This window comes from Triticum aestivum, chromosome 5B (assembly GCF_018294505.1).
Source record: "Triticum aestivum cultivar Chinese Spring chromosome 5B, IWGSC CS RefSeq v2.1, whole genome shotgun sequence".
Classification (NCBI taxonomy): domain Eukaryota; kingdom Viridiplantae; phylum Streptophyta; class Magnoliopsida; order Poales; family Poaceae; genus Triticum; species Triticum aestivum.
Window position 1 is genome coordinate 98,185,655 of NC_057807.1, and position 15,446 is coordinate 98,201,100.

At 46.8% G+C, this 15,446-nt stretch overlaps 1 protein-coding gene and 1 long non-coding RNA gene across 2 annotated transcripts; one reads left to right on the plus strand and one right to left on the minus strand.

Annotated features, from left to right (window-relative positions):
* Nucleotides 1-580: 580 nt before the first annotated feature.
* On the minus strand, nucleotides 581-3,297 carry LOC123110604 (uncharacterized). Its single transcript, XR_006453493.1, has 2 exons — nucleotides 2,847-3,297; nucleotides 581-1,446 (listed from the first exon to the last, which is right to left on the minus strand). It is a non-coding gene; the product is annotated as an uncharacterized lncRNA (long non-coding RNA).
* A 3,969-nt stretch (nucleotides 3,298-7,266) lies between these two features.
* Nucleotides 7,267-8,948, plus strand: LOC123115774 (F-box protein At5g07610-like). The gene is made up of 2 exons (XM_044536869.1): nucleotides 7,267-7,386; nucleotides 7,459-8,948. Exon 2 carries the CDS (start codon nucleotides 7,493-7,495, stop codon nucleotides 8,756-8,758), a length of 1,266 nt encoding a protein of 421 aa, XP_044392804.1. The 5' UTR covers nucleotides 7,267-7,386; nucleotides 7,459-7,492; the 3' UTR covers nucleotides 8,759-8,948.
* Nucleotides 8,949-15,446: the final 6,498 nt, after the last annotated feature.

Genomic DNA, 15,446 nt, shown 5'->3' on the forward strand with positions numbered 1-15,446 from the left:
CATTGACGCTGACGCAGAACGGACGCGACCACTCGATGCCGGCATTGAAGCGGCGCGCCAGCGCCGAGAGAGAGAGAGCCGCCTACTGCATGCTTGGCTGAACACGCCTCCCGCCGCATTCAAACGGCCACGGACTGTGCGCTGATGGCCCACAAGTATAGAGGATAAATCGTAGTCATTTCGATAAATAAGAGTGTCGAACCCAACGAGGAATTGAAGAAATTGATAAGCGATTTTTAGCAAGGCATTCTCTGTAAGTGTTGTAGAGTAATAGTAACAGATAGTTTGACAGTAAGATAATTCATAGCAAGTAATAAGTAACAATAGTAATAAGGTGCAACAAGGTGACCCAATCTTTTTTTTGCAAAGGACAAGCCAAAAGTACTTCGTATAATCAGCAAATCGTTCTCGAGGACACATGAGAATTGCGCCTAGGTACTTTCATCGTGATTACTTGATCCGGGTTCACTACTTTGAGTTGTTATGTGGTGGACCGGTGTTAAGGTATTGTTCTTACTTGAACTACCAATCTACTTATGATTACCCCTTCTCATAAGCATTTGCGACTACGAAATAAGAATTAAGATTAATCTAATCATATATAACATGAAACATATGGATCCAACTTAGCCCTTTACCGAAGGGACATTCATATTTGTGGCCCTAACTTGAACCCACTACTTATTTTACCCTTAACTTTTTGATGTGCTCAAATTTTCCCCTAAAAAACATTTTAGGTCGCAAATATGCCCTTCCATCTGGTCAGAGTTGTCTGACCAAAACTTTGAAAATTCATAACAAATCCATATGAACTCAGAAGAATGCAAAACAAGATATCAAAATGTTCATAAAAACATAACCTATATGCACATGTCATTTACGTTCATGAAAAAAGCACTCTTTAAAGCTTTTTAGGGTTTATAACATTAAAACACTATTTAGGGTGAATGCAAATAAATGCATGTGTAGGCGATGAGCGTAAATGACATGTGCATATATGTGGTATTTTTATGAACATTTTAATATCTTATTTGCATTCTTCTGAGTTCATATGAATTTGTTATGATTTTCCAAAGTCTGGGTCAAACAACTTTGACCAATTGTAAGGGCATTCCTGTGACCTAAATGCTTTTTAGGGGCAAATTTGAACACATGAAAAAGTTTGGGGTAAATCTTAGAGTGGACGCAAATTAGGGGCATAAATGTAGGGTTTAAGCTTCTATCACTCTAGCAACCTATCATCTACTCCCTCTGTCCGAAAATACTTGTCATCAAACTAGATAAAAGGGAATGTATCTAGATGTATTTTAGTTCTATATACATCTCTCTTTATCCATTTTGATGACAAGTATTTTCGGACGGAGGGAGTACTTACCAATCCCGCGATGCTTTCCCCTAGGCTCAAGCATGGTAATGTGTCATGTAGTCGACGTTCACGCGACACCACTAGAGAAAGAACAACATAACACATCATCAAAATATTGAATGAATGTCAACATCACATGATTATTTATAACAAGATTTCTCTGATGTTCCAAGAACAAACGGAACAACTCATAAATCATATTCATGTTTATGACCAGAGGAGATAAATATATGATTAAGAATCTGAACATATAATCTTTCAACAAATAAACCAACTAGCATCAACTACAAGATGTAATGAACACTACTAGCAACCCACAGGTACCAGTCTGAGATTTTGTGGTAAACATTGAATGCAATAGATGAACTAGGGTTTGCGATGAGATGGTGCTGGTGAATATTTTCATAAAGATTGGTCCTTCCATGATGAAAGGATCATTTGTGATGCCGGCGCTTTCGATTTCTCTCTCCTGGCGGGAAGTTTCCTTTAACATGCCAATTTTCAATTTCGATGTTTATAAATAGTAATTCTTATGCATCCATGATTTATGCATTTTTTCCTCTATTTGATTTTCATTCGGAATATGATCCAAGCTACTTTAAGCAACTCAAGGATTCTTTCGAGGAAAGATAATATGACTTCTTCAATTTACTAAAGAGAGAGTTGGAAGTGCCCTAAGAAAGTTCTATAAATTCAAATTTGGAATTTGGTTCAATATTGGTTTCACAAATTCATTTCCAATATCTCAAAAAAAGGTAAAAGGACTTATTCAAAAACAGAAATGAAATATTGAAAATTCAAGTTGAAATCAAGATTTAATTATTTGGCTTTATTTGCAAATTATTTTAATGCTAGTTTTACTAGAATAGCAAAAATGTTTTTTAACTTGCATTTTAGGCCAAAAAAAGTTCACATGGCTCTATATATTGCCAAAGATTTATGTGATTTTTTCTGGTATTTTTAGAATTGGTTTTATTAGTATTTTCTGTGTTTTAGTGCTTTTGTAAAAAAAAGAAAATATGAAAACTCTATTAAAAAACAACGCAGGTCGGCGCTAGCCGCCAGGCCTGCCCACCTCCACCAGCAGCCTACCCTCGCCCGAAACCGCCCGATCGCCCACTCCCTCCCTCGCTCGCCTCTGTCACCGCCATGCAGGGCCCGCCCGTTCTTCTTCCTCCTCACGACACGGAATCATGCTAGATTACGTTGTATCCTAATTCTCTTGGGATCGCGACCTCGAGTCAAACCCCTTCTCCACGCCATGACTCTATAGATACCCATCCCCCTCTGGCGGCGCCAGGAGATGAAGGTTGGGTATTCATCCAAAAAAAAATTTTGCTCTAAATATAGTACATGAACCAAACAACAAGCAATTTGCATGGACCGCTGAACATTGGACAAACAAGCAATTCAATTTCAGTTTGCAAGCAATCACTGGAAAAAGCTACAGATTTGTTTATAAAACGGAGGGAAACAATACCTTCAGTAGACCGGGGGCGGAGGTGAGCATAAGGGTGCTGGCCCGCTGCCACGATGGGCGCCTACTTGGGCCGGGGTCCGGAGAGCAGGGGAGGCCGGAGGCGGACTGGCGCCTGGCGGAGCGCCGGAGCCGCGTCGCCGCTGAAGCCGGAGGGCGAATGGGCGAGGGCAGGCCGGCAGGGGAGGGAGAGCCTGAGCCAGAGAGGGCCAGCCGGAGCATGGAGGGGAGGGGACCGAGGTCCGAGGGGCGAGGGAGGCAGGAGAGGGCCGGCCTGGTCGCCGGAGCCGGATCTAGGGGAGACTGAATCGGGGGAGGGAGCTAGCAGCTAGGTTATGGAAGGGCATCGATTGGATCGGGCTTGGAGCAGTCGGGGGAGGGAGGGAATCAGGGAATGTAAAAAAAGAGAATCGGGGGAGGAAGGCCTGGAGCTGCTGCTCGCGCGTGTAACCAGACACCGAGTCGCTCGTGTCTGGTCATGTGCGTCGCTGCCGTGGCCTATTTCCAGATTCTACCGTATAGCGTATACATATTATATGTAGTAAAAAATTTTGACGCGAAATTCTTGGGTATTCCAGGGAAGTCCCAGGAAGACCCCCAGCGCCGCCAACTGCCCTCTTGTCCGATCCGCTCAAAAATTTCCACCCAAGTCCACCTATAGCGCACGCACGCGCCGTTTGGATCGACGGAGCCGAAGCCTTCACCAGACGTTTCCTTCGCCGGTAAGCCATCTCCGAACACCAAACTTCGTCAATCGTTTCCTCGAGTTCTTGCACATCTACTTGACATCCTTTTGACGTCCAGGAGCCACTGGAGTAGTCTCCATCAACCTCGCCACTCTCGCCGGAGTTCACGGAGCACAGGAGCTTCCAAAACTCGTCCCACACCGTCCGGTCGTCCACGACCTCCATCGCCACCACTCCCGGCTTCCCTTTGCTTCGCCGCACCCGCCCAGCTTCTACGTCTTCGTCGCCGAGCGCCGGAGTGCCTCCACCGCCGACGCCCGAGCCCCTCGCCGTCGACCTCGCCCTCGTGCGACCGCTGTAAGCCCAGCCACCCCCTATTTCGTCAGATATCAGAGGAACGGTCTAGATTAGATCCACTTTTTTTATTCACTGAAACAATATTAGTTATATAGCGGACGTTCGTTAGTTTACTTTAGCAGCGAGCACACCTCGATCGTCCGATTGAGATCTAACCGTCTAGGTTAGATCTATTTTTTTCTTCTTTTGCACGCCAACTCATTTTGTGTTAACCTTTTGCCGTTCGCCGCTTCGTACTGCAGCAAGCAGCTAGCTGCCGCTCAAAGAACACCACATGGCACCTCTGCCACGATCTGCCGATTCTTAGTAGTTTCAATTTCAAATTTTCTTCTAGTTTTTCTTTTAGCATATCTTTAGTTCTGTTTATCCAAATTAGGCGATTCTTTTTTCTACGGTTTCATAAAAATCCCGTCTATCCACTAAACCAAAAAAATATTTTTTTTGAAACATTAAAATTTCAGTTAGATCAGATTCAAATTTAAACTTCAATATGCCATAACTTTAGTTTCGTAACTCCGTTTTAGTTGATACTTTTTTCAAATTGAAGCTTATGACACCTATTTTATGTTGAGATCAAAATCACATAATTTTGGTACTGTGAAAAATATGTTTTTGTTCAGAGATTTTATTTGATTGTTTTTGAGTTTATAAGTTTTTCTTTGCATTCTTTTTGGTTTTCGATATGATTGCTTATATATGCTATATTGTTTGCTTATAATAGGTTGTTTGGAGTGCGAAGACTAGAATTGCAGGATATTGAGTGCGAAGGACTTCATTAAACTTAATAAGATCATACCAATCCTATGTTGTACTTTGCATGTAGTGCCTTCTATAACACAGTAGTATGCATGTGTAGGGGTACTATGCTATGGTAAAACTAGATAGGATAGCCATATGTTTAGACCGATCCTAATAATCTTTGCCTCCGTGTTGGGAATTGTTGCAGTGTAGTTATTGCTTAGCCATGCTATGGTAGATGTGGATTGGGTACCGTGAGATTCATGAAAGTTGCGAGAGAACTTAAGCAATGATTACATTAGCAACAACTTACATGTATTGTATTTCCCTGGGGGCTCTGCAATACCAATTAATCAATCATCTGGGCAGAAAGGTTTGTCGGACCAATCGACAAGTATGTATCCTCCGGCAGGCTCTACATTACTCGGGAAAAGGTGGGGAATGCCGCCCATGTTCAAAAAGGTTGGACATGTTTCATATCAAGTAGCTTACGTGTGCAACCGCAAGTCATTATGGGCTCTGGCTTGGTTGACCTTAGTCGTGACTCTGGTTGGGACGGTGCCAGCAAATTAGACGAATGGTAGGGTTGGATGGACACCAGACATGGGTCAGAGGAACTCTTGGAAAGATCATGTTTCGATCGTCCTGTTCTCAAACAAATCTGAAGTGCGAGGACATATAGGGAGGGATGTAATCTTGGGGTAAAGTGTACAAACCTCTGTAGAGTGTAAAACTAATTGATTAGCCGTGTCCCCGGTTATGGACAATTTTGAGCAACTGGACTTGAAACCACCGGAAGATCTTCTCATCACAAATAATTAATATGATGTGGTTTTAATTAAACCATGATCCCCGGGGGCTCTCATAAAAAAACAATTTGGGAACCTATGATCCTTGGAGGCTCTCATAGGCGGGTTAAATTGGAGAGATCCAATTTAACAATAGGTTAATTAAAATGAAAAGAAATAAAACTTGGCTAGTGAGTAGAAGTAGGTCAAAATTAGCTTTATGCAAAATATACCTTAGAGCTTTCCCCTTGATATATCCTTGCATGTAGATGATAGGTCTATTTTAATACTTTGGGTGTGACTCGCCAATACTTTAATGTATTGACCCTTTGTGGCTGCAACGTTTCATGTTGTAGATTTTCACACGAAGAGTAAGGTGCAATAGGTCGTTGTTCTGCACTTAGTTTTGCCGTGAAGTTGATGGACTCATTTACCTTCGATGCTTCGACAACTAATTTTATTTAGATGACCTTCATCCATATTTATGTAATAAATACTACTTTGGAAGACTTCGATGTAATAAAGTGTGTGGATTGAACTCTGTTATTTTTCATTGAGTACTTTGTGTGCTAGCATACTGATCCAGGGATGACACAGATACACAGAGACTTGACCATTTCAGGTCAGGTGGCTACATTTCCCCAGCGGAATCGCTCTGCCGGAGAGCAAAAGTGTTCCTACCCAGGTTCTTCCTTAAGATAGCGGTGCTTCATCCCGAAAGTCTTCTTCTGATTTTTGATAGGACAAATGGCTTCATATAGGAGAAGATAAGCCACATAGCCCTGTTGTGGGACCCACAAGCTCAAGGGGTGCGCCCCAGGGGGAGGGCGCGTCACTTGAGCTTATGGCTATCTGGTGGGTCCCCTCCGATAGAATTTTCTTTCAACATTTTTTATTTATTCGAAAATAATTGTTCGTAAATTTTCAGGTCATTTGGAGCTCTGAATAATAGCTATCTCTGTTGTAGCTCTTTTCAGGTCCAGAATTCCAGCTGTCGACAATCTCTCTCTTGTGATAGAACTTGCAAATTAAAAGAGAAATGACATTAGCAATGTGCCAAAAAGTGAAATATAACTTTAAACAGTAAAAAAAGAGTAAGATATCATGATGCAAAATGGACGTATCAACCTCCCCAAGTTTAGACCTCGTTTGCCCTCAAGCGAAAGCCGAACTCGATAAATATGACCACATGTTTATATATAGAGAGAGGTGTCGATAAACTAAATATGAACATGAGAGCATCATAATCATTATTATAACAACAACTTATCCATCATAGAACTTCTCATAAAAATTAGGTAGTGTTCACATGGCAAATTCAACATTACAAAAAGAAATTTGTGCTTGTAAGAAGTTGGAAAATTGTCATGGCAATAAATCGGATAGTATACAAAAACATAACTTACCATGGTATGTTCAATACATTTGCCATGATTTTTTCTCTGAAATGCCATCATGAAAGAAACATTTTGTTTTCCCATGTGTCTAATACAAAAATGATCCTAGAAGCTATCATGTTTTAGAAACCCAAAAATTCTAGAAACTTGACATGTGAACATTACAAAAAATGCTTAATTTGTCCATGATATAAAAACTTGCCATGCGACACGTTGAAAAATTCATAAAATTGTCATGTGGACATTATGCAAATTTATAAATTTTGCCGTGTTTGAAAAAAAAGAGTTATGAATCTGCCATGACAATTAACTATATGTGGGCTGCTTCCCTAAAAAAAACTATATGTGGGCTGCTTCCCTAAAAAAAACTATATGTGGGCTGCAGTATCTCCTAGTCCTGGGCTTTAGACTCCTCTAAAAAAAATACTAGCCGGATGCTGCTGCGTGAATGAATGCTCGAGTTTCCAGGCTGCATCCTCCATTTCCCTCGAAAAAAAGGCTCCCCCCTCCACGAGACACGGAGGCACCACCGGCCGCCGCCGCCATCTCCGCCCACCTCGACCATCTCCTGCGGCCGGTAAGCTGCCTCCTCTCCTCTCCTCGCATTCCGCTCTCGCATCGCATCCGCTGATATCGCTACGCTTCGCAGCTCCTCCTCCCTCCCCACCGGCGGCGGCGACGGCATGGACTGCCCCAAGCGGAGCGCGAGCGCCGGCCTCCCCGAAGACTCCTTGGTGGAGATCCTCGCGCGCGTCCCCGCCAGGTCCGTCTACCGCTCCAAGTTCGTCGCGAAGGCCTGGCGCGACCTCATCGAAGATCCCCTCCACCGCAAGAAACTCCCACAAACCCTACAAGGCTTCTTCTTCATTGACAAGGAGACCCACAGGCAGCGTGTCCGCTTCACAAATCTGCTTGATAGATCCGGGCCTCTCCAGATCGACCATAACCTCGCCTTTCTGAAGGAATCTCCCGGGATGGGGACTCTCGACTTCTCCGATTCCTGTAACGGGCTCCTCCTCTTCGAGCACAAACTGAAGGCATGGCCATATGACCTATTGGGCTATGTCGTGTGCAACCCCACCACGAAGCAATGGGCGGAGGTGCCCAGAGACGGCCCTCCGCTTCCGTTGTATCTTCGGCACCCCAAAAGATACAACTATTTGGTTTTTGATCCGTCCGTCTCCTCTCACTTCCACCTGGTCCAGTTCACGTGGGAGTTTGTGCGCTTGGTGAAGTTTGAGGAGGAGGAGCTAGTGGTTGGTCATGATGATGATGATGATGATGAGGAGGAGGAGGAGTTGTTCCGGACGTCAGTGCACGTCTACTCCTCTGAGACTGGCAAGTGGACTCACACGCAAAGTGACTGGAGTCAAATCCAAAGTGACCGGAACAAGCATGATTTGGAAGGATGGCGCCTTCAGGGCTTAATACCTGAGAGCTTCTGCTGTGCTGTTCTCAACAGCATGCTGCATTTCATAATTTCGGATGAAGGTCAGATTGCTGCTGTTGATGTGCAAGGGGTGACACGAAAGATCATCCCAGTGCCGACGATGGCCGAGAGGCTCCCCTGGCTGGAGCCTGGTTATGTTGCCCAATCCCAAGGGCGCCTGCACTACATCAGTCAAGCAGTTGATGGTCGACTGTCCATCTGGGTTCTGGAGGGCTATGATACACAAGAATGGGTCTTGAAGCATAGTGTGAGCTTTACGGAGCTGTTTAGAGAAAAGAGACGCACAGGCGACACAAAAGACTACACTGTGGTTGCCATGCATCCAGATGGAAATGTGGTTTTCATTGTTCAAGATTGGAACCGAAAGCTGATATCATATCACATGGACAATAAGCTAGTGAGTATTATGGGGACATTAAAAAATGATGCTTCAGATGTGCATGTTGTACCTTATGTTCCCTGTTTCTCCGAGTCACCGGCACTTCAAAACAAGCACTGAATGTGCTGCGTCCATCTAGCAGAAGGTAGCAACTTGGTTAGATCTAGTATAATTTAGTGATATATTATGCCCATGGTTGGACTTGGATGTATGATGTATCCTTCTCATTCTTGTCAGGTAGTTTCATGTATGCTGGATTATTAAATGATGTTGCCCAAGTTGCATATAATTTCGAAGTTAGTGTTAATGCTTCAAATGCTGCCTTTTATGTCTCCGTGATAATTTTCGTACATAGTACCTTCCTTTTGAGAAGAACTTGGTCCTGATTATGTTTATATATGACGTATGGATAAACATATCTTCTATAGCATGGTGTATGTGATGGAAATACTTAAACTGAAGTCTTGCATTAATGCTAAAAGCTGCCTAGTTTCTTTTGAAGGACAATAGGTTCCTAGTTGATGCTGGTTACATGATATTGGTTTCCGCACCAATATTTCTCTTGTATGCTGCTGAAAAATAACTACTAGAACATTATAATACTATCCGTTTACAAATATAAGATGTTTTAACATTTTTATAAATTGGATGTGTATTGACACGTTTTAGTGTGTTTGTTCACTCATTTCAGTCCGTACGCAGTCCATGTGTGCCAGATCCAAAACATCTTATATTTGTGAATGGAGGGAGTAGCACACTTTGCCCAGAGCAGAGCTTGCTTGTAGACGCTGATTGCTTGGGTCTAGTTTAGCAGAGCTGTAGAAGACGACTATATTCTCTTTTCGCTGACACCAAATAGATGTATTGGTTCCATATTAAAATGGAACTGGCCATTAACTCTTGACAACATTGTAAAAGTTCTAGAATATGGTATTAAGGAGCTGTTCGGGAACCCACCCGCTCCCAGAAATCTAAGAATGTGGAGTACCTGCATGCGCGCTCTGCGGTTTTTAGCTGAAACTCCGCCCGCTCCCGGAGCGGCTGCGTGGAGCGGAGAATCTCCGAACAGGCCCTAACTGTAACAATGCTCGAGCCAACTGTTGATCGGACCCCAACCTACCTGTCTTATGCAACACACTGTCTATTTCTTTCTGTGTTTTGTTTAGCATATGTCTTCCTGCACTAGGTCTTGAAGCTTCAGAACCTGCCCATGCAGCATCGGCCTTTCATGATCCTACCTTTGCCAGGATACATTAACTTAACATCACTACAGCGGCCTTCATGGAGTTTTTCAGGCATTTTTGCACGCAGATTTGCAGAAATAATTGTATGTTGTCTGCTGGCATATGAGCAAAATGATAAAATTTTCCGCATGAGTAGTTCGATGTCGGACCAGCCTAATGCTACAAGACATTGCCCCGAACTACAACTTTTATATTTAGCTATAATTGTCTTTTATTGAGTGTTTTGGTCACAATTAAGAAGACCAGTGTGATCGACCTCCATACTGGGCTTGTTGTGGGGACAAAAAGGTTTCCTTATTTGTTTCAGTGCCGTCGTATGGAGAAGAATTTTTGCCATTACCTCTAGCGAATTGATCACCCACTAAGAAAGAAAATTGCCGCCAGTGATGACACCGTTGAGTAACCGGCCGGGTCACAATGGCAACGACGACAATTTTTTTTTCTGGAAAAACTTTCGATCTGAACATCAACGGTATAAAGAGCACAAGAAGAATAATTACATTCGCGTTCATAGACCACCTAGCGACTGTCGTGGTTCTAAGCCTGACAGTAGAGTGGGGGGTAGGTATGGAGAGGCAAGGTCCTAGCTATGGAGAGGTTGTAAGCACGAAGGATGTACGAGTTCAGGCCCTTCTCGGAAGAAGTAACAGCCCTACGTCTCGGAGCCCGGAGGCGGTCGAGTGGATTATGAATGTATGAATTACAAGGTGCCGAACCCTTCTGCCTGTGGAGGGGGGTGGCTTATATAGAGTGCGCCAGGACCCCAGCCAGCCCACGTAGGAGAGGGTTTAAGGTGAGTTAAGTCTGGGGCGTTACTGGTAACGCCCCACATAAAGGCCTTTACTATCATAAAGTCTACTTGATTACAGGCCGTTGCAGTGCAGAGTGCCTCTTGACCTCCTGGTGGTCGAGTGAGTCTTCGTGGTCGAGTCCTTTAGGCCAGTCGAGTGAATCCTCGTTGGTCGACTGGAAGGCGACCTCTTCTAAGGATGTCCTGGGGTAAGTTACTTGGATCAGGTTTATGACCCTACCCTAGGTACATAACCCCATCATTAGCCCCCGAATGGATTGAGGCTTCGAGTGAAGAAGGAGTTGATGTCGTTTCCGATTAATCTTTGTGCTCCGGTTGTGCGCTGTTCTGGACCAAAGAATCCCTCTGTCGACAGGAGACAACTTGCCTTCAGTCGACTTGATCCATTCTGTTTTTGCGTCGAGTGATCTTTCAGGCTTCGACGATCTCCGAGCGACGGATCGCTGGAAACGCCGCGCCTGACAGACTGATTTGTTGCTCGCGGATTCCGCGGGATGCGAAATTTTGGGGCGCGCGTGAAGCGGGGCGGACCGCGGCGTTCGGATGGGACGGGGCATGGACGCCTCGATCTTCGTGCCGCCTTTTTCGCCACGTATCCCGTCTGCATAACTGTTCCAGATATGATTAGATCGACCGGGCCCACCTGTCATCCACTCGGAAGGGACCTTATAAATGAGCCCGGCGAGGATTTCTGTGCTGCGCCTTAGCATTCTCCCCCTCTCTCTGCTTCCTTCCTCCCTGCTCAGCGTGCTCGCTCTCGCCCCCGCATCACTTCCCTTCGCGCATCTCTCCGGCGACTATGGCCAAGGAGAAGACGGCGGCGCTGGAGCATGCCAAGAAGGCGTCGGCGTCGGAGAAGGCGAAGGGGAGATCCACCAGCCGCGGAGGGTCCTCGTCCAGATCCCGCCTGCCGAAGGGTTGGATCCAAGGAGACTGGATCCAGTCGACCATCACAGAGAAGGACCTCCTCGACATGGCCAACAAGGGCTTGATCCCTCACGGAGCTGCGAGGTTGCCGGGGAATGAGTGGCAGCCACAGCCAGAAGAGGGTGAGTGTGTGCTTTTGGCCACTCATGTCGATCGTGGGTTTTCCTTGCCGCCAAGTATTTTCTTTCGTGGCTTTTTGAACTTCTTCGGAGCGCAGCTCCACCACTTTACCCCAAACTCCATTGCCTATCTTGCTGCGTTCGTGTCCATGTGCGAGGGTTTCTTGGGCTGTCGACCGCACTGGGGTTTATTCAAACATATATTCACGTGTCGATCTCAGACCGTGAAGAAGGCGAGCCCCGGTGATGAGAGAACCCGAGTCGTCCAAATGTGCGGGGGCCTGGGGATTCAGGTGAGGAATAAGAGCACCTTCCCGCCCATGACCTTTCCCGAGTCCGTTAGAGGCTGGCAGTCGACTTGGTTCTACTGCCAGGTCCAGTCGACGCCAGGGCAGTCGAGTGGACTCCCTCCGTTCACTATGGACCGAGTGAGCAAGCCTTCCCCTCTGAAGCTGATTCCGGAGGAGAGAGCCGACGTGAAGATGTTGATGGAGCGCGTGGTGCAGTTGGTTCGGGAGGGAGTGACAGGCATGGACCTCTTGGAGGTTTTCCTCAGGCGTCGCATCCAGCCTCTCCAGTTCCGGAGCCACTGCATGTGGTTGTACTGTGGGACCGAAGACGAGACCAGAGTCCATCCAGAGGCAGTCGACGATGTCACTCTGGAAAGATGGATGGCGGCCGTCACCGGAAACAAGGACAACCCGCGCGGAGCCAGAAGGATTCCTCCACTCGACCACAACAGTGATCCAGATAAGGTACACTTGTCCTGCTCTCCACTGCGCCCTCGTCGTATTCATTTCTGTTAATCCTGCCGACTGGTCAACTGATTCTTGTCTGGGCATTTGTTAGGCCCTCACCGAGCTGTATTCGATGCCCAATGGGGCACAAGCTTCGACTAAGGAGGGCGAGGCGAGCGGAGGCGAGAGCCAGGAAGAGGAGGAATGGGACTCGGATGTCGCAGAGGACGATGACGACGATGATGATGATGTCGATGATGAAGACGACGTCGAGGACGAGGAAGAGGAGGAGGAGGAGGCCGTGCCACCGCGCTCGGAAAGGCGGTCGAAGCTCGTCCACGACCCTTCGACTGAACGTGGCAAGGGGGTTGCGACGCAGTCGACCAAACGCCCTAGGACCACCTCTCCAGCGCCGACTGAAAAGGCGCCGAAGCAGCCCAGGGCGGCCTCGTCGAAGCCGATCAAACTCTTGCCGAAGATGAAGGTGTCCATCCCTACCATATCAGGGTAACCGTGCTGCTCATATTTTCTCATTCCGTGTGAACTTTATTTCTGGTCGACGCTGAAGTTAGTCGACTGATCCTTTGGAGTTGCAGTGCTGCTACTTCTGAGACCTCGGCCCGGGCCGATGATCACGAGATGGAGGATGCGGCAACTTCGAACCCAGGTATTGTATTCTTAACACCGTTTTTAGTCGACTGACTCGCGACCTCTGATCCCGATTCTTCTTCGCAGCTCCGCCCCATACTGTTATCAATCTCCCTGACGACGACGAGGATGAAGAACCACTGGCACGCAGGAAGAGTCGGAAAACGCCCGCCAGTGAGGTGCCTCAGGATGTGACGGCGCCTGAGACTCTGACTGTGGAGGAAGGGAACACCACTCGACACACGGTGTCCTTCGCAAATCCACTGACGAGTGCTCAGCAGCCCTCCCTCTTCACGACTCACCACGTCCCAGAGGACCAAGCTGGTGCAGCGAAGGAGGCAATACGCCAGGCGGGACTCATGATGGAGCAGCTGAAGACCATCCGAGACGCGAGCCAGGCAGCTTATGACGCCAGCTCTGCCCTCCAAAGCAATGTCCAGGTCAGTCGACCGCTGTTTGTTCTGTTGGATATGCTACCAAAAACTTTTCTTTTCCGGAATTTATAGTAATCACCCAGCGGGTGTGTCGAATACACTCCGTGTTAGCGGGGGCACGCTAAGTGCACCCGCTGGGTGTAGTCCCCAAGGCTAAGGTCGACTGCTGGCAGTCGGCCTTAGGCTTTAAGATGTCAACCTTTCTGTCAGTCGACTGGTCGACTGGGTTTCGCAAACCGGTGGGGGCACGCTGAGTGCACCCACTGGGTGTAGTCCCCAAAGCTAAGGTCGACTGCTGGCAGTCGGCCTTAGGCTTTATGATGTCAATCTTTCTGCCAGTCGACTGGTCGACTGGATTTCGCAAACCGGTGGGGGCACGCTGAGTGCACCCACTGGGTGTAGTCCCCGAGACTGTGGTCGACTGCTTGCAGTTGATCACAGTCTTAGAGAATGCATCTCGCACACCTTTTTTTTTTTGAGGTCGACTGGTCGACTTTGTCTTCAACAGGATTAGTGGGGGCACGCTGAGTGCACCCACTGGGTGTAGTCCCCGAGACTACGGTCGAATGCTTGTATTCGGCTGTAGTCTTAGAAACGTGTGTTTTTCCCTTTTTCACTCGGAAGTGAATTATATTTGACATTTAGTCGATTGGTTCTTCGCAGAACTCTTGTGATCTTGTGGCTCGCTACTCAGAGCTGGAACAAAAACATACTCAAGTCGAGCTGAGCTTGAAGCTGGTTCAGGAGAAGCTGACAAAGGCAAAGGAGGAGACCGAATGTATGTTTGGTGAGACCCTGACGACTGCTTTTCCCTTTGCTTGTTTCAGCATCTGATCTTGCTGTAACTTGTAGGTAAGGTAAGGGAGGCCCAGCAGAAGAAAGACCTTGAGCTAGCTGAAAAGATCAAGCTTGCTGACGAGAAGTTAGCTTCAGTCACCAAGCTCGAACAAGACAATACCAATCTGAAAACTGCTCTTGGGATTGCCAACAAGGAGGTCAGTCGACTGAGAACTGACAAAGCTGCCCTAACCGACCAAGTCAGCAAATTGACTGAGAAGAAAACTGAACTGGAAGCCTTCCTGAGTGGCCTTGCCAAGAAGCTGTTTCTTATGCTCGAAGGTAAATCTCCATGTTTGGCAAATATTTCCAATTGTGGCTTTTTCCATTCGACTATCTCCTTGACTTAGTGATCACCCTTGCAGAATTTTGTCAAAACTTTGAAGAAGAAACCAGCCGACTGGAGCCAAACCTTGACCCCGTCAATTCTCCGGTGAATGACGAAGTTGCTATGGATGTTTTCCGACTGGAGTCTCGTGTTGCAGCTGTCGTGGACTATCTCGCAAGGCTGAAGGCTGCCACATCTCGCATCGACTCGACGCTCTGGCCTGAGGAGACACTTCAGAATGACCTTGAGTCACTGATGGCCCGCTTGAACACGATCCCTGGTCGAGTGCAGGAGTGGAAGAAGTCCTCGGCTCGGTGCGGTGCAGATGTCGCTCTGTGTCTGGCCCGGGTCCACTGCAAAGATGCGCGAGAAGAGAAGCTGGCGGCCCTTCGGGTGGCCAACACCAAGAAGCACGACTTCAGGTCCTTTATGGAAACTTTCCTTGCAGCTGCCACTCGGATCGCCGACGGGATTGACCTTGATGAATTTGTTGCACCTTCCAGCCCTCCACAGGAGGGGTAAAAACTTCTTCTGGCTCGACGCTTTAAATTTGCCTCGGTATGCCGAGTGAAATTGTAACCGACAAACCTTAACAGGCTTGATGCCTGAGCACTTTCGGTTCCTTTAGATATCGATTCAAACTTGAATTTGGCGCTTGAATATGGCTGTCCTCGGCTCAAAATGTCTTTTGCAGGTTCAAAGCAAGGCGCCTTTTCTGCAATC

Coding starts and splice junctions, on each gene's coding strand:
- LOC123115774 (XM_044536869.1), top strand. CDS start 7,493: ATGGACTGCCCCAAGCGGAGCGCGAGCGCCGGCCTCCCCGAAGACTCC.